At 35.8% G+C, this 19,916-nt stretch overlaps 1 protein-coding gene across 3 annotated transcripts in view; it reads right to left on the bottom strand.

Moving 5' to 3' along the window:
- METTL8 (methyltransferase 8, methylcytidine) overlaps positions 1–19,916 on the bottom strand; it is an 80,483-nt gene that overhangs the window by 22,786 nt on the left and 37,781 nt on the right. For 2 of the 3 annotated variants that reach the window (XM_043894321.1, XM_043894322.1), the window contains exons 3-4: positions 3,110–3,201; positions 2,697–2,759 (exon numbers count right to left, since the gene is read on the bottom strand). In XM_043894321.1, the coding sequence (XP_043750256.1) occupies positions 2,697–2,759; positions 3,110–3,201 (155 nt within the window). The remainder of the gene's footprint in view (positions 1–2,696; positions 2,760–3,109; positions 3,202–19,916) is intronic. The other variant, XM_043894324.1, reaches the window with a different exon arrangement.

The raw sequence follows: 19,916 nt of genomic DNA, 5'->3' as shown, positions 1-19,916 counted from the left end.
TGAGTAGTGTTATGCGGGTAGGGACCCAACAGAAGCCTCGATCACTGGGAGGAATTTTTAAATGAATTCTTTTGTTCTGTGTCTCCACAGCAGCCAGAAAACTTGCTCAGAAAGAGACTGGACATGCTAACAAGCAAACCAAATGCTTCAAAGGAGTATCATCAGTCCTCTCCAGCTTGCTTTTCCTGCTTCTACAGAGAAAGGCCAGTCACCACCTTTCTATTTCAGTCACATTATGGTTCTGTGGGAACTGTCATTTTCCTTTACTGCGGTTTCCAAGGCCCGAAAATAACCTCCTCATTAGCTTCACTCAAGTTCATTGTTAACATAAATAGGCCAAAATAGGCAGCCACATATAGAGCACTTTAAGGGAACATTATCAGCACTGCTCATCTATTTATGTTCTAAACAGAAATACTCAAAAGAGCATGAAAAAAATCCTTGGTTTTTCATATTCTCAGGAAATAAACTATGGATAATTTTTAACTTCCTGGAAAAGAATTAAGATGACTGATATCTTTTAATTCTGTTTAGGCTTGATTCTCTCTGTCATATCCAGGTGGCCACTAGCAGAAGCTTGAGTAATGTGGAAAATATGTCTGTGCAGCTGCTGGCAAAGAAGCAAAATTATACTTCCTCAGAAACAGTGTGACAGAGTTCCTGCAAAGGAATGCAATGTTGGCTGATTTGTAAGCAGAATTGCCACTGGTATGCACTCTCAAATCCAACCCCACCACTCCCTGGCCACATCCCATTCTGGGACTGCATGGCTGGAGCTCATAAAAACAGAATGGTTCCACTGTGGATCAGGTGCTCTTCCCTCCTGTCCATCCTTCAGGACACACTCATGCTTACGGTAAGGAAGGGAAACTAGCTCTGAGGGACAGCAAATGATACCAGAGGATAAGATAGGGCCACACTGCCCCCTTCACTGGGAAAGGGCAGTTAATGAGGGCTATTTCACTAGCTCAGTTTCAACAGCACCCTTTGCTTCAAACTTTAGCCTCAAGTGTAGACTAAAGTCACCAGAACAATAGTTAACTACCAGTGGGATTAGTGATTTTTACTATACTTGGCTTGAATAGAGGAGGAGTGCAAACATTTTTCCCTGGGGAGTTTCAGGACAGCTGATCAATGTGGAAACAAAATTCTATCTCAGGGGCTGGCAAACTTTTTCTGTAAAGGGCCAGACAATAAGTAGTCTGTGTCGGCTATATAGACTCTTTTGCAACTATTCAACTCTTTAGATACACCTCTAAAGCAGCTATGGGCAATGTTAACAAACGAGTATGTGCTCCAATAAAACTTTATTTATAAAAACAGGCAGTGGGCTGGATTTTGACCCATGGCCCCAGTTTGCTGCCTCTTGTTCTATCTAACAGGTACACTGATATTGTTACATGAGTGATTGAGAAATGATGATAACCAGAACCAAGTTGCTCTGGAAAAACTAACTTATGGTATTAGAAGCCAGAATAGTGGGTGCTCTTTGTGGAGTCTTAGGGGTTTAGGAAAGTAATTGGGACACAGCATGAGGAAATTTCTGGATTACTGATAATTTTCTGTTTCTTAATAAGGGTATTGGGAAAATTCACTGAGTTTTGTGAAAACTCATTTATAAATTGTGTTAATTTCTGTGGGTATTCGGTATATCAATAAACTGTATTTTCTTTAAAGAAAACAAAACAAAACAACCTGTTTTAAAGGAGAAATCATTTAAGAAAAACAAAGCAGAAAATCCTCTCTAGAAGAGTGTAAGGGTTGGGCCAACTGTCTGTGGGTTCCCAGCTACTCAGTGAGAAGGACAGAGGCAAAATTTTTTTAGTGTCTTTTTAAAAAAAAAGAAATGTGGTTAAAAAAACACATAACATTCACCATCCTAACCATTTGTAAGTGAACAGTCCAGCAATGTTAAGTGTATTTACATTGCTGTGAAACAGATGCCCATAACTTTCATCCTGCAGATCCAAAACCCTATACTCACTAAACAACAACTCTGTTTCCCATTCTTCTAAGCCCTTGCTAACCACCATTCAACTTTCTGTTTCTATGAATCTGACTACTTTAGATACCTCATATTAGTGGACTCATATAGTATTTGCCTTTTTTGTGACTAGCTTATTTCACCTAACATAGTGTCCTCAAAGTTCATCCAGATTATATGGCATGGGACAGGGATTCCATTTCTTTTAATGGCTGAATAATATTCCATATGAATAGGCCACATTTTATTTATCAATTTATCTGCTGGACATTTGGGCTATTTCTACCTTTTGCCTACTGTGAATAGTGTTGCTATGAACGAAGGTATACAAATATTCCTTCAAGACCTTTTGGGTATCTCTTTCAATTCTTTTGGCTATATATCCAGAGGTGGGGCTGTCAGATCATATGGTAGTTCCATTTTTAATTTCTAGAGGAACTTACATATTGTTTTCAGCAGAGGTTGTACCATTTTATAATTATACCATTAGTGCACAAGGGTTTCATTTCTCCACATCTTCACCCATACTTACTATTTTCTGGCTTGGTGATTACACAATAGGGCAATATTTTAGAGACCATTTTTGAAGGTTGGCAATGCCTTACCTAAATTAAACTCTAAATATCAAAGGCCTCCAAGAAAAATAGCTTAAATCGTTATTGAAACTTTGTGTTCATCTTAAAAGATCAGCAACATTTTGATATGATTTTACCTTCTTTGCTCAAAGTTTTGAATTCATTGAATATTCCCAGCAGTTGAAATGCACAATAGCATACTAAAAGATAAGAAGGAAAATTTTTAAATTGTGTTCTCCTGTGTTCTCTCTCAAACATTTCAAATGTTTGAAATGCCACCTTTACCTATCTCCCACAGAAAGCAATAATATGACTATCAAAAGAGCAAGTACGTATAGGGTGAGTATGCAATTTATTTCATTAACTTTGGTTTCAGTACACTGGAATGACTGGGAATTCTCCTAAAGGAACAAGTAAATTAGCATAGGCAGAAGCTAAGGACTCTCTAAAACGGTGACACAGTTAGGAGGAAAAGAGACTGCGGTGTGAACGGAGTCAGTGGGAGGTCAAACAGAGAAGCAGGCTCCCGGAGCTACATATAGCTGCTTACCTTGCTCTTCCGAAAGGACTCGCACAGCTGAGTTTTCCTCTACTATTTTTCTGGCCGCTTCTTCTTCTTCTTTTGACCATTGCATGTGATCCCTTTCAAAAAAATAAAGATTATAAAATGTGTTTTATAATTGAAGAAGGCAGAAAAAAGAGTGCTAAGGGATACATCTTTCATTCTAGATTAGTCAAAGACAAAGGATACAAACAAATCCCATATCAAATGAATATATTTTGTGTCAGATATTCCTTCTGATAGTGCTGGTATAATCCTGGAACTCCTACAGTTCTGTTTAACTTTGGTTGTGTTGCAAGCCCCAGCCACCTTTTGGAAATGATTGCTGAAGTAATGTCCCAGGAGCACTATGGTGCCTGTTTATCTGGGTGCTGGTATGGTTTCCTGTGTTTTATTCTAAAGCTTAATCTTTTTGTTAATTTATGAACAGGGCATTCTTTAAAAGTTTTTTTAATATTCCTTTTACACTTTTCTTATTAGCTGCCTTAATTTCTGTGTATGGATTTACTTATGTTTAAATGATAGACTATTTGACACAGCATATTCGAAGGTTATCCTTCTAAGATCTGGCACTTTCTAGAAATAAGTATTTTCAGGTTCATAATTTACTCTATATGAGAGAATATTATTTTCTGCTACTAAAATACCTTTCTTTAAATAGAAATAACATCTTTATACAAAAAAAAGGTGATTTTTTTGTTTTGTTTTTACAAAATCTGCATTTTTTTTTTTTTTTTTTGCAATAGGTAAGACTATAAGTAAGTGATGCAGTTTCCTGGAATAAACCACTTTTCTAAGCAATAAAATCACATATGCAAAATTCAAGTCTGTTGCAGTGGTACAGAAGTAATGAGTCTCAGGACTAAGGTGGCAGTAATGGAAAACAGAAAGGAAGAATACAGGGAGTTATGATCTGGAGATTAACTAGATATTGAGGGGAGAGAAGACTGAGAGTCAGGAATGATTCTAAGGTATTAAAACTGAGTACTGAGGAAAGTGCAGGCAACAATGACAGAATAAGGGGTTGCTTTGGGTGGAATGATGACAAGCTTGGTACTATTTTAAGTCATGCTTATACAATTAGATATGACAGGGTATAGTCTAGTGACCTGGTTATAAATACACCTGTAAAAGGTGAGAAATTACTTATTAGACGAATCAGAACCAATATACTGAAGTTCCTAGGAAAAGTATATGATAATGTAGAAATTACAGTTTCACAGACGAAAATTTAACCACAGTTATTTAAAAAACCCAATTATTTACAAACCAACTAATCACTTAACAGCTTTATCACTTGCTTTAATGAATGAGATTGGGACAAATTTTTCCTTTGACTTATTTTAACATATGTGAGCAACATATATATATAACTTGGAGCTGATAAGTACATTTTATATTCTGTACATAAAAATTACAGAGAATATTATTAGATGACAGTTACGACATTAAAAGCAAGAAATCATTTGTTGAAAAAATAGTATTACTAAAGCTGGGGATAAGTTTCTCATCTATAAATTTCTAGGAAAATAGAACAGTCAATTTTCCTGTTAAAGAAATCAAGCTCTGAGACAAAGAGAGTATATGTGGTTTTTATCTTTACACATTTGTTTTAAATTGTAAAACTTGCTTCTTCCAGAGTATTTAATAGATTCAGTTATTTCTTAAATTGCTCTAACTTCCTTACACTGTTTTTTATGTTGCTTCATTTTCTTAACTGCTAAGTGAGGAGAATATTATACCCTAAGCCCCAACTGAACAGATTTTCCACTATATAGTTACAGAATCCCCTCAGAAACCTATAAAATGTTTCTACTGTATTTATGGGGACTTCCTCCAGACCTGCTGCTTTATGGCTGTTCTTATATTAGAAGAGTCTGATTCATGTATACCCAAGCCCAACAGACAGCAATAAGAATCATTCAGGTTTATAATAAATATAATTATAATAGAATTTAAGCATAGAGACAGCTAACTAACAAACAAACTGAAAATAATCAGGTATTTAACAACCACCACCACCACAACTGAAGGAAGAAAATAGTTTATTTGTTTGACTTGCAAATTATATTTCTGGGAATTTATTATAATGAAGCCACTAAAACAGAGAAGTACCTATACAACAGTATTCACTGGAATACCAAATATAATAGCAAAAAATTGTAAACAACCTCAGTGATAGGATAATGGGAAAATTATTGTAACTCAAAGGAATATTATGTAGACATTTAAAATGGCACATATGAAGGTTATTTAACAATATGGAAAAGTGTATATGAAATAACATGAAGTTAAAATGCAGGTCCCCAAACTGTATATGTATTATAATCACAACTACACACACACACACACACACACACACACACACACTGGATAAAATAAAAACAATTATAGTAGAATTGTGGAATTAAGAGTAACTGCCTTACAGCCTGGAGGGGAGAAGAGTCTGGGGGAGAATGGACATATGTACATGTATGGCTGAGTTTCTTCACAGCTCACCTGACACTATCACAACATTGTTAATTGGTTACATCCCGATACAAAATAAAAAGTTAAAAAAAAGAGTAACTGCCTTAAAATTTTCTTAATATTTTAAAGCTGCTTCAATTAGAGATAATTAAAAAATATTTATAAAAAAAACTATACTGTATGTTTAAGATATGTTAATAACAATGGTCATTAAAACTTTACATTATCCGTTGGGGGAAAACCCAGCAATCTTTATAATAAAAAAGAATATATGTTTTCCTAAAAAAGAGAACTGAGAAGAAAATATAAAACATATTGAGTATTTTTCCTGAAAACTTGAAATTGAGAAAAAAAATCTTAAAAAAGACAGGATTTTTAAAAAGAAAAGTTTCACAACATGGCTAGTAGAATAAAATCATAATTTTGGAGTAGTCGTAAGTCCTATGAGTTCAGTTCATATGTGTCCGTGTGTGTGCGATTTTATATTCCTTCTATATACATAGTACAAAGCCTCTGACTGTGTGGATCACAAGAAACTGTGGAAAATTCTTAAAGAGATGGGAATACCAGACCACCTGACCTGCCTCGTGGGAACTCTGTATGCAGGTCAAGAAGCAACAGTTAGAACTGGACATGGAACAATGGATTGGTTCCAAATCGGGAAAGGAGTATGTCAAGCCTGTATATTGTCACCCTGATTATTTAACTTATATGCAGAATGAATCACGCGAAATGCCGGACTGGATGAAGCACAAGCTGGAATAAAGATTGCCAGGAGAAATATCAATAACCTCAGATATGCAGATGACACCACCTTTAGGGCAGAAAGTGAAGAAAAACTAAAGAGCCTCTTGATGAAAGTGAAAAAAGGAGAGTGAAAAAGTTGGCTTAAAACAACATCAGAAAACTAAGATCATTTAAAAAAAAAAAAAAACTAAGATCATGGCATCTGGTCCCATTACTTCATGGCAAATAGATGGAGAAACAATGGAAACAGTGACAGACTTTACTTTCTTGGGCTCTAAAATCACTGCAGATGGTGACTGCAGCCATGAAATTAAAAGATGCTTGCCCCTTGGAAGAAAAGCAATGACCAACCTAGACAGCATATTAAAAAGCAGAGACATTACTTTGCTAACAAAGGTCTGTCTCTTCAAAGCTATGGTTTTTCCAGTAGTCATGTATGGATGTGAGAGTTGGACTATAAAGAAAGCTGAGCGTCAAAGAATTGATGCTTTTGAACTGTAGTGTTGGAGAAGACTCTTGAGGGTCTCTTGGACTGCAAGGAGATTAAACCAGTCAATCCTAAAGGAAATCAACCTTGAATATTCATTGGAAGGACTGATGCTGAAGCAGAAACTAAAATACTTTGGCCACCTGACGCGAAGAACTGACTCATTGGAAAAGACCCTGATGCTGGAAAAGATTGAAGGTGGGAAGAGAAGGGGACGACAGAGGATGAGATGGTTGGATGGTTGGACCGACTCAATGGACATGAATTTGAGTAGGCTCCCTAAGTTGGTGATGGATAGGGAAGCCTGGCGTGTTGCAGTCCATTGGGTCGCAAAGAGTTGGACATGACTGAGTGACTGAACTGAACTGATACATATTACAACTGAATGATGGTTCCTTGATTAGCTTTAAGTTGATGGGAATAACAGTCTAAATAATCATGCATTTGGTTTGGTTTCAAAAAGTTAAAACACACACACGCTCTCCAGTCACTTAGCTGGGGTACTAATGTTTTTGAGGATCCTACTTACAGAAAACTCTGCTGAATGTGGTGCCACTTCCTATTATAATTTTTAACAATTAGATATAAAACAAAGTACCCAGTGTAAACTATGCATATAAAATGTTTTTGTCTTTGTCATTTACTGTGTATGTAAAAGTGTTATTACAGAATAGAATTTAAAGATAAATTTAAGGAATGTATTAGGTGCCTAGTGAAATTAAAAATAAAATATTCTAAAGTAAAAGGAAGAAATAAAGTTAAATAATTTCAACCTAAAACTATTTCAATAATCTTTAATTCCATAACAAAGTCATTTTTATTACACAGTCACAATTATGGTAACAGAAAAATCTGAAATCTGACCTTTGGTTTAAATATCCTAATCAATTAACAATTCTTAATTTTTCAAGTTCCCTTCCTGTATGTTTGGATACACACACACAAACACTTTTCTATATAGCCAGAAAATCTTCATAATTATTAATAGGACTTAAAACTGTTGTATAGAATCTGTGATTTGGACCATGACAGAGTACCTAGAAATAGGCTTATCCTTCTGCCATAAAATACAATAAATCTGGATAAAATAGTATATGAAGCAACTCTTTTTTAGGCATTGGACTATATACTTCAGACAGCACAGGACTGTGATCCTTAAAAGAAGAGAAACACAAAAGGTCATTCCCCAATTTACTCTGGCTTTCTGTCTAGGACATGTTCTAGACTCTGGTGCAGAGGGGAGTCCAAGAAGAGCCTGGCTGTCTCACTGAATGACAGCTTTGTGAGTTAAGAAGGCAGAAATCAGGGTTCAGAGCCACTGAGATGGTGAGGCTTTGTGTGGCGGAATACTGAAGAAGAGAGGGTTGGACAAAGAGGAGGGCCACTGAAGTCTGCATAGATTGTGCAGTGCAGTGCTTGGAGATGCTAGAGTTCTGGCTAAGCCAGAGATCACCCTGAACACCTTGGGCATTCAGTTAAGACCTCCAAAATGCCATGCTATAGAAATAAGAACCACACTAGATTCAGAACAGATTTAGAAAACAAACTTTTATGGTTACCGGGGCGGGGCGGGGGGGGGCGGCGGCGGGAGAAGGGATAAACTGGGAGACTGACACATACATACCACTGTATATAAAACGGGTATCTAATAAAGACCTACTATACAGCACAGGGAACTCTACTCAATACTCTGTAATGACCATGACCTATATGGGAAAAGAACCTAAAAAAGAGTGGATATATGTATATGTATAACTGACTCACTTTGCTATATACCTGAAACTAGCACAAAACTATAAATCAATTATACTCCAATAAAAATTAAAAAAGAAAAAAAAATTTTAAATGCTGAAAGAAAAAAATATGTCAACCTTGATTTCTATATGTGGTGAAGATATCTTTCAAAATTTAAAAACAGAGATATCTTCAGGTATATAAAACTTGAGATAATTTGTTACCAGCAGAATCTATATGACAAAAAATTTTTTCAGACTAAAGGAGAATGGTACCACATAGACACTGAGGTAGACTAAAGAGACCACAAGCGATAAATATGTGACTAACTATAAAAGACAATATTAAAAAAAATTCCTTCTTAATTTCTCTTAAAAATTACTACCTATATACAGCAAAAATAATGAATTACAAAGTTTATAACATGTATAGAAGTAAAAGTGTGTGTTAGTTGCTCAGCTGTGTCTGATTCTTTGCGACCCCATGGACTATAGCCCCGCCCAGGCTCCTCTGTCCCTGCGATTCCCCAGGCAAGAATACTCGAGTGGGTTTCCATTCCCTTCTCTAGGGGATCTTCCTGACCCAGGGATTGAACCCACATCTCCTGCATAGCAGGCAGATTCTTTACTGTCTGAGCCACTAAAGGGCTATAGAAGTAAACTGCTGCTGCTGCTAAGTCGCTTCAGTCGTGTCTGACTCTGTGTGACCCCATAGATGGTAGCCCACCAGGCTCCCCTGTCCCTGGGATTCTCCAGGCAAGAACACTGGAGTGGGTTGCCATTTCCTTCTCCAATGCATGAAAGAGAAGTGAAAGTGAAGTTGCTCAGTTGTGTCCGACTCTTCGAGACCCCATGGACTGCAGCCCACCAGGCTCCTCCGTCCATGGGATTCTCCAGGCAAGAGTACTGGAGTGGGGTGCCACTGCCCTCTCCAATAGAAATAAACCATATAACCACAATAAAGCAAACACTGCATGAATAAGTAGAATCACACTGTTGTAAGGTTTTTACATTTTACTGACATATAATGTTAGCTGAACTGAACAGAATGTTGTAAAATATTAATTCTAAGTGGACTTGTATCAAGTTGAGGAAGCACACTGCAATGTCTAGAATTGTGGTTCTCCAAGTGTGATCCATTTTCAGATAGTTCATTAAGTCAAAACTATTTTCATAATAATACTGTTATTTGCATTTTTCACTGTGCAACATTTGTATGGATGGTATAAGAGCAATGATGGGTAAAACTGCAACTGCCCAAGTATGAAACGAGGCAGTAGCACCAAAGTGTATTGATGATCTCTGATTTATGATGGTTCAATTTGTGATTTTTTGACTTCATGATGGTACAAAAGTGATATGCATTTAGTAGACATCATACTTGGAATTGTGATCTTTTTCTGGGCTAATCATAGTGCTATAATACTGTCTCATGATGCTAGGCACTGGCAGTGACCTGCAGCTCCCAGTCAGCCATGTGGTCACAGAGATAAACAATCAATGCACTTACCATTCTGTATGAATACAACCTTCTGTTTTTCACTTTCAGTACAGCCTTCAATACATTACACAAGATACTCAAGAATTTATTTAAAAATATGTGTGGTATTACATGATTTTGCCCAATTGTAGGCTAATGTAAAAGTCCTGAGCACAGGCTAAATTCTGTTTGGTAGGTTAGATATTATTAATTGCATTTTTGACTTACAATATTTTCAACTTATTTGTACATAACCCCATTGTAAGTCAAGGAAGATCTGTACTAGCAGTCATCAATTCTATACCACCAGTCAGGGGATGATAAAGAATATACCAGTTTTTGTTTTAAAAAATTCGATTCACTGGAGAGTGTGTTGGTAAGCATGCAAAAAGCTGCACACTGAAGACAGATGACTGACTCGTAGAAAAGCACTTGTACGACTGTTTGCACTGTGAACTGAATTAGGTGCTTTTTTCATGGAAAGCCATTTTTACTTGAAAGAGCAACTGTAGACAAACTACAGCTATTCAGACTTGAGTATTTGGCATCTTAAAAGTAAATGAAATGAGCTTATCTATCACTTTAAGGAAAAAAAATGACAGTATTTGCTGTCAAAGATAAATTTTGTGCTTTCAAACAAAAATTTGAATCTTGGAAAAACTGTGTCCACCACCATGCGTTTGATAGCTTTCAATACTTAAGAGATTTTTCCTGATGGGAATAATGGTGTATTAATAAATGTAATTTCTGATTATTAACGAAATGTGTCATTTGGATCTACATAAAACAGGGAGCTAAACTTTCCAAATTATCCATGTGTGATATTATAAAATGATACCTAGGTTTAAAAAAATATTCATTCAAAGTATAAGGTGCAACAATGGTTTATAATATAGCAGAATATCAAAAGTTCACTGATATGGTTTCATATTCCATATTTGCTACTAAGAAACTGCTACTAATAAAATTATCATGCTTATAAACTTATCATAAAAGGCTATTATAAAACTCTTCTCCTTTACAAGTACATATTTGTGTGAGGCCAAATTTTCTTTATATAATTCAACCTAAACAGCATGACATAACAGACTGAATGAAGAAGCAGATATAAGAATCCAGCTTTTTCCATTGTCAGATATTAAAGAGACTCTCAAATATTTAAAACAATGCCATTCCTTGCACTACATTTTTTGGGAGCACATAGATATTTTCATTAAAATATGTAATTTATATGAACATGTAATGAATTTATTCTTGTTTTAAAATGAATTAATACTTTTAATGTTCAGTTTCAATGTCTAATATGGAACATATCAATATATACAGTCCACATAAATAAAAAGTTTTGGGGTCCTCAATAATTTACAGTGTACAGGGGTCCTAAGACCACAATGTTTGAAACTGTTGCTCTAAAATAACATCTAAAAAATAATTTTAATATGTATAGTCAAAAAGTAGAGAAAAATAAAAGAACAGATGAGTCAAAAAATAAACAGAAATATAACCAGATTGTATCAACTTACAAAGCTACCAGGATTGGGTGTAATCTTAAATTTCTTGCTCTTTTTCTTTCATTTTTGACATTATTTTAGTAGATCTAAAAAGATACCAAATTGTTTCGATTTGTATTTCTTTTACTGTTGTATATTTTCCCATATGTTCACATGTACTTCTTTCTGGGTCAACTTTCTATTTCTGTTGCCAATTTATCCACCTAACAAAAGGTTTTCATGCTTTTCTAACAATATAACAAATACTCAAATGTTAATCTTGATGTATGGCAGTGGAAAGTAATTTAGATTTTCTGTGTCTCAGTTTTACTATTAGTAAAATAAGTGTAATAGTTCTCAAAACAGTATACAACTAAGATTATGTACTTTGAAATTATAATTATCCTATTTCATCAAATCTAAAATACCATTATTTTCTGCTTAAAGCTCAACATTCAGAAAATTAAGATTATGGCATCTGGACCCATCACTTCATGGGAAATAGATGGGGAAAGAGTGGAAGCAGTGTCAGACTTTATTTTTTTGGGCTCCAAAATCACTGCAGATGGTGATTGCAGCCATGAAATTAAAAGATGCTTACTCCTTGGAAGGAAAGTTATGACCAACCTAGACAGCATATTAAAAAGCAGAGACATTACTTTGTCAACAAAGGTCCATCTAGTCAAGGCTATCGTTTTTCTGGTGGTCATGTATGGATGTGAGAGTTGGACTGTGAAGAAAGCTGAGCGCCAAAGAATTGATGCTTTTGAACTGTGGTGTTGGAGAAGACTCTTGAGAGTCCCTTGGACTGCAAGGAGATGCAACCAGTCCATCCTAAAGGAGATCAGTCCTGGGTGTTCATTGGAAGGACTGATGCTGAAGCTGAAACTCCAATACTTTGGCCACCTCATGCGAAGAGTTGACTCATTGGAAAAGACCCTGATGCTGGAAGGGATTGGGGGCAGGAGGAGAAGGGGACGACAGAGGATGAGGTGGTTGGATGGCATCACCGACTCGATGGACATGAGTTTGAGTAAACTCCAGGAGTTGGTGATGGACAGGGAGGCCTGACGTGCTACGATTCATGGGGTCGCAAAGAGTCGGACACGACTGAGCGACTGAACTGAACTGAACTGAGGAAAGAAAAAACACTTCCAATTACAATGGTAAGATGCTATCAATTTTAAGAAATATCCTGATTTCAGAGATGTTAATTGGTGAAAAAAATGTCTCAGGCGGATAAAATATAGCTGTTATAGATATATCAGACAATAACTGAATTAACTTCAATTAAATCTTTTCTACTACTGACACTAATTTGTATTTCTGACTCCTGGATTTCCACTTATCTTTTTGACTGTAATAAACATTTAAATTGATTGTTTTTTATTAATAGGTCAGTTTCTCACTTAGGAAGGTGTGACTTACAAAAGATACACAAAAGAACCAATGCCTTCCCATTTCTGCATAAAATGAAATAGAGCTCACAGTTGCTGGGGAAAAAAAATTCACTTCTCTCATTAAACATTTATCGACAACCTGTATCTATTAGCCTGTGAACTGGGGATTTGAAGATGAAGATTTGGTATAACTCAGAATTGTTAAGATGAGGAGCTGTAATTGATTATTAAAGAACAAAGACCGTAAGATAGACAGTAAGATGGGAATAGGTATGGGGGGCATTCTTTTTAAAAAATCAAAATGCAAATAATACTAATGCTTATAAAGTTTCATCTCTACCCTATCTCTTATCCCCATGCCCACCCCTGAGATAAACACCATTATCAGTATGATGTGGACCTTTTCAGACATTTCTCTGAGTATATAAAAACAAAGATATGAATATACATGTAGTACACATATAGAAATTCCTTAATAAAAATGAGGCCATACTAGAGATACCTTTCTGCAATTTGTTCCTGTTTAATGACATATCATAACCAACTCTTGATATCAATACACATGGATCTTTCTTATTTTTATTAACTGCTACATTATTTTCCAATGTATGAATATAAATCATATTTTTAAAAGCCTTATTGAGATATAATTGACATACAGCATATATTTAAAGTGTACGATTTGATAAGTTTTGACAAATGTAATCTTCATGAAACCATCACCACAACCTAGATAATGACTATTATCCATCACCCTCAAAAGTTTCCTTGTGCCCTTTTGTAACTCCTCCCTTCCACGCTTACCCTTCTCATCACACCCACCTCCTGCTTCACCAACAAACACTGATCTGTCGTCTGCCTGTACAGATTAGTTTGCATTTTCTAGTCTAGTAAAAGTAAAATACACATTATTTATTTCTATCTTCTTTCACTCAATGCCCTCCTCCAGGGGATCTTCCCAACCCAGAGATCGAACCCAGGTCTTAAACACTGCAGGCGATTCTTTACTGTCTATTACAATTTGTTTATTCATTTACTTATTGAGGGATATTTGCATTGTTTCCAAATTTGGTTATTAACAAATAAAGCTGCTATGAACAATCATGTAAAAGTATCAGTATGGATATATGCTTTCTTTTCTCTTGGATAAATATCTAGGAATGGAATGGCTAAATCACATACAGGGTACCTGTTTAATTTTTAAAGAAGCCGCCAAGCTGTTTTCCAAAGTGATTATATTGTTTTATGTTCCCACAGCAGTGTATGAAAATTCCAGTTCCTCTAAATCTTCACCAACAGTATTGGTACAGTATTTTGAATTTTAGTTATTCTAATAAAAATGTAGTAGTATTTCACTGTGATTTTAATTTGCACCTCCCTAATGACTAATGGTGTTTGAGTATCTTTTCATATGCTTGTTACCTGTGTATGTTCTTAGGTACGGTGTCTGTTCAATATTTTGCCCATTTTTATAAGGTTGTTCATTAACTGATTTTTGAGGGCTTTTTATATATTCTGACTTTATTAGCCATAAAATGAACAGACTGTTGATATATGCAACAACATGTATAAATCTACAAACATCATCCCTAGTAAAAGAGGTCAGACAAAAAAAAGAGCATATATTGTGATTCCCTCTACATAAAATACTGGAAAATGCAAACTAATCCATAATACATGCTATGTTCTTTCTCCTTCATTCCTCCTTTCCTTTCTGTTTTGCTGGCAGATAAATTCTCTTTTATCTTTCTCAGTAAGCTTCAGTTTGAAGGCTAGGTATTATGTATTTTCTGCACTCTTCTGGTACTCTGAGGGTGTCAGAGGTGGGGGAGAAGGGGAAACGCTACTGAGTAGTGGGCAGACTTGATGAGGGTCTGGGTCTGCTTTCTTCTTTTTTGAGATTAAGTCCTATGCTAGGTCTCACTTACCTAGTTAGGATGTGCCCTATTCCTAAGGTGGTTTCCCCTGGGCTTTGGACAGTTCCCTCAATTCAGCATGGAACTCTGGAAAATGGTGAGACCCACAATTTCCCCTGCTCTGCTAAGACCTCTTCTTCTCTAATAGGTAAGAATGTTTATTTTCAAGGATTTTTTCTCAAATTTTGCCAGGGTTGCCTAGTGAGTATTAGAAACGACTTGTCAGCTGATCTTTCCGTAGTATTGCTTCTGAGGGATAGAGGTAGGTTAGGAGCCACTCTGAGCCACATACGAATCTACACTTTCCTTCCTTGGTCACTAATTGTCCATGTTCCTGAACTCTTAAAGTTGCTGTTGGTATAGTTTTTGCTTTTTTTTTTTTTTTACTATTTCTTCTCATTTTGTTGGAGGAGAAATACTTTGGTTTTCAAATTCAACCAATTTCCTCTCCTGGAGGACTCAGGCTTATTCCTGAAACAGACCAGAGCTCCTTTAGAGCAATGATCATCTCCTACTCCTCTCCTGAGTACTCCTTAGAATCTAGCCCAGTGATGGGAACATGTGAATATTAAAAAAATGGGGAAGAAAGATACCACTTCATGTTTTACAATGGTAATTCTAAGTGTCCTGAACAACAGAGCTTTAGTCTCATAAAATACTCCTTTTGTCACACCATTTACCCAGTTTCAAAATGTGAAACCTCTCTTCCAAGTGGGCTGGTCTATTTTTTGCTTTGAAAAACACCTTGTGTACAAGACAGATCTTTGCTTGTGCTAATGTCTAGAACAAAAGGATTTTCACTGTTTAAATCTTCCTCCTTTGGTGCACAGGTTAAATCCTACCTACTCTATCAAGTCTTATTGACTCTTCTATATCCCCATCTCAAAAATCTCTTCCAATTCTTAAGACTATCCCTATGATCTTTACTGTCTTCACTATATGACCTTGCATAGTCCTCTATACTGTTTATGTATTCATTGGTATATATCTCAATTCTTATATCAAGAATGATGCCTTTCAGTGAGCACTTATTCCTACTAAGTGTTTTATATATTTATTTCCTTTAACACGCACAACACTTGATGAAAAAAAACTTGCTCAAATTCCTATAGCTGGAAAGGGGTAGATTCAGGACTTAAATTGAGATGTTTTTGATTCTAAAGCCCATGTTTAGCTACAAAATTAACTCAGACTAGCTGTAAACTTCAAGTACACATAAACTGGATCTCCTGTTTCTCTACATTGATTCACTTATTCAAATATAATTATTAACTGCCTATAATATAGAGAATATAGCAATGGGACAGATAGAAACTAAGATCTTCTCTGAAGAGTCATATAATCTAATAATGAAGATGAAACAAACATATAAGTAACTAAAGTGAATGTTAGGAAACAGTAATAATAATATAGCTAATTCTTACATGCTGCTTACTTGTTATACAACTACATACTAGATTCAATCCTCACAATGACTCTATGAGGTAAACATTACTATTATTATCCCATTTTAGAGATGAGGAAACTGAGGCACAGATTAACTTCCTAAAGTTATATACGCAGACTGTCTCTTTCAACATCTAGATTGCCTCCCATGATAAATTACTGTATAAGGAAAATTCAGACTATATAATAAGAATTTTTTATATCTAAATTCTAGTGGGATTCCAGAAACAGTCAATTATTTAAATGAGTTTCATAATAGAAATTCATGTTGCAGGATATAGATCCTACCTTGGACCTATAGAGAATTATTTAGTTCAGTGTTTTAAACTAAAGGTCATGACACTTGCAGTCAGTCATGAAACCAATTTAGTCTACCTACACTTAAAAAGAGAAATAAACAGAAATGGAGTAGAAAAGAATAAATGGAAACTATAAGTACATTGTAAAATTGTAAAGGAAACTTCTGTTCCTGTTTCATACATATGCATGTGTTATATGTACATGTACTGGCCCATGATGTAAACTATTCTCCTTACACTGGATCATGCCAAAAACCTTGAAAGCTGCTGGCCTAGCTGATTTAGTTATATGACAATACAAGTGTTTACTGCTTCCTTATAAATTTTAGGGAACCCCCTGAAAAGTTCCTATACCCTTAAACCAGGAATAGCATGGAATAAGAAATGATTTTTCCAAGTAACTGTAAGTTGCTCAATATAGACAGATGTCTGAGCCAATTCTCACGAGCAATCTGAATATAGTTTCATGTCAGTGGCTCCCAAATGGATAAATGTAATAAACATAATTAAAAGACTATAAGCAGAACATAAAATGGTTTGGTCACTGTGGAAAAGTTTGGTCGTTTCTCAAAATTTAAATAGAGAATTACCACATGACCCCACAATTCCATTCCTAGGTATTATCTCTAAGACTTGAGAACAAAGACTCAAACAAGTACATGTATACACATGTTCACAGCAGCTCTATTCACAAAAGCCAAAAGGTAGAAACAATTTAAATGCCCATCAGTGAATGAATGGATAAACCAATTGTGTTGTATGTGGAATATTTTTCTATCATAAAAAGGAATGAGGTACTAATACATGCTACAATATGGATGAACCTCCAAGACTTTATGCTAAGGGAAAGAAGCTGGACCCAAAAGACCACTTGTTGTATGATCTCATTTATACGAAATATCCAGAAGAGGTAATTCCGTAGAGACAAAACACAGATTGGTGATTGCCGGGGGTTGGGAACTGTAGTGCACGTATAAGCTGCTTAATGAATCAGGAATTTTACTTTAGAGCGATGGAAATGTTTTGGAACTAGACAGAGATGCTGGTTGCACAAAATCGTGAATGTAATTTATGCCACTGAACTGTTCGCCTTAAAATGGTTAACTTTGTGTTATGTGAAATTTACTTAATTAAACTATTATTAAGAACCTATAGGCAGATGTAAATACTAGTTATACAAATTCTAGAATCTGGAGGGCAAATATTACTCAGGATATAGAAACTGAAAAAAAAAGGGCTATTTTCATTCTGTCTCCAAAAAATTTTTAAAAGAGGTTCATATAGAGAGTAAATAGTTCTTATTAACTAAATCAGAAGCTAGAGGAAAAAATAAAGTGTACACAATTCTGAGCCACATCTCTGAGAGAAAATTGACATGTATTTTTTAAGAAAAATCTTAAAAGGACTTCCTGGTGGTCCAGTGGTTAAAACTCCAAGCTTCCAGTGCAGAGGGGCCTGGGTTCAATCCCTGGTTGGGGAACTATATCCCACATGCTTCAACTAAGAACTGGCACAGCCAAACAAATAAATTGTTAAAAAATCTTAAAAAGATAAAAATTCAGCATGAGAAAACATTATTCTTAAATATAAAGAAAAAAATAAGGAAGGAAGCGAGAACTTTTAGACAGAACTTTGTACTTAAAGTAAGGAGAAAGTAAACCAGTCTTCTGATTTTCAGTTTAATTTATGTATCTTCTCTTCAAGCAAAAAAAGGTGGGGGGCTCGGGGAGATGTGGGGAGATGATGTGAAGCAACTACTTCTCTCTTCCCTTGGAGGAAATTATTATTATTATGTTTATTACAGTACATATCTGCCTTTGGAGAGAGTTCACTAGAGGTATCATGGCACAGGCAGGATAACCTCTTTCAGGGGTATGCTATGGAAGAGGATGGCTATAGAGACCAGATCAAGGTTTTTCAAACTTTCTCTAGGCTGCTAGAGTGAGGGAGCAGTGGGAGAGAAAAGGGGAGATGGAGCTGTTGATGTCCCAAGCCTCTATGCCCACTTCACTCAGAAGAGGTTTGTTTTTTACCTTTTAAATATTGGGGTTTTACATTAAGATTTCACTTGGAAAAAAAAATTCGGCTGCTGAAGAAATATTTGAAAACCACTGGACTGGATCACGGAGAAGGCAATGGTAACCCACTCCAGTACTCTTGCCTGGAAAATCCCATTGGCAGAGGAGCCTGGTGGGTTACAGTCCATGGGGTCGCTAAGAGTCAGACACGACTGAGCGACTTCACTTTCACTTTTCACTTTCATGCATTGGAGAAGGAAATGGCAGCCCACTCCAGTGTTCTTGCCTGGAGAATCCCAGGGACGGCAGCGGAGCCTGGTGGGCTGCCGTCTATTGGGTTGCACAGAGTTGGACATGATTGAAGCGACTTAGCAGCAGCAGCAGCAGGACTGGATCAAGGATTCCTAAACCTGGTAGCTCAAAAGAATGACTAAAAGAGCTTTTTCAAATTACAAATTTTCGGGCCATACCTGCAAAACTAGTGAAATAACTCCCAAGGGATTCTTGTGCAGTAGCCCTAAGCTAGCCCATAGTGTTTGAGAAGCACTGAACCAGATGACCTTTGCTTCCCTGAGAGCCTATGACAAAACAGAACTTAAAAGGGCAGGCGGGAATCTTGGGCAAAAGAGCTGATGGTAGAAAATAGAAAATGAGATGTAGACAACTAAATAACTAGAGTCTACTGACAAACACAAATACAAACAACCAGAAACATTTGGCAGACAAAGAGCTTGCCTAGTACCAGAAGTTCCTCTGGAGGTTTAACTGCTTGGCAATTATTTCATAGCCTATTATAACTGTTCAAATTGGTGATGATAGTCAAAATGGTTTAACTCAGCAACAAGAAAGTATAATGTCAGCCAAATATATAATTTAAAATTTTTTAGTAGCCATATTAAAAAAAGTGAAAAGAAATAAAATTAATTTAAATAATATACTTTAGCTCAATACATCCAAAATAATATCATTTTAACATTTAATTAAGTACAAAAATTACTAATGAAATATTTCACAATTTACTTGTATTCAGTCTTCAAAATGTTACAGCACATCTCAATTCAGACTAACTAGGTTTCAAATGCTCAACTACTGCATGTGGGTAGCGGCCACCATACTGTATAACGCAGGACTAATTAGTAAAAAGTCAATCTATTTCTTTTTAAAATTGATATTGTTTCAATATAGAAAGTCCATTAATTACTTTCCTAGCCCTAGAGGTCCTGCACCCAAGGCTGAGGTAACAATTTTGTCTGTAAATGTTATACCCAGCCTCTTATCTTCAGACCTGACCCCTCTCTCTCCTCCTAGCA

This window comes from Cervus elaphus, chromosome 33, assembly GCF_910594005.1.
Source record: "Cervus elaphus chromosome 33, mCerEla1.1, whole genome shotgun sequence".
Lineage (NCBI taxonomy): Eukaryota > Metazoa > Chordata > Mammalia > Artiodactyla > Cervidae > Cervus > Cervus elaphus.
This window is presented reverse-complemented; position numbering and strand designations above follow the sequence as displayed.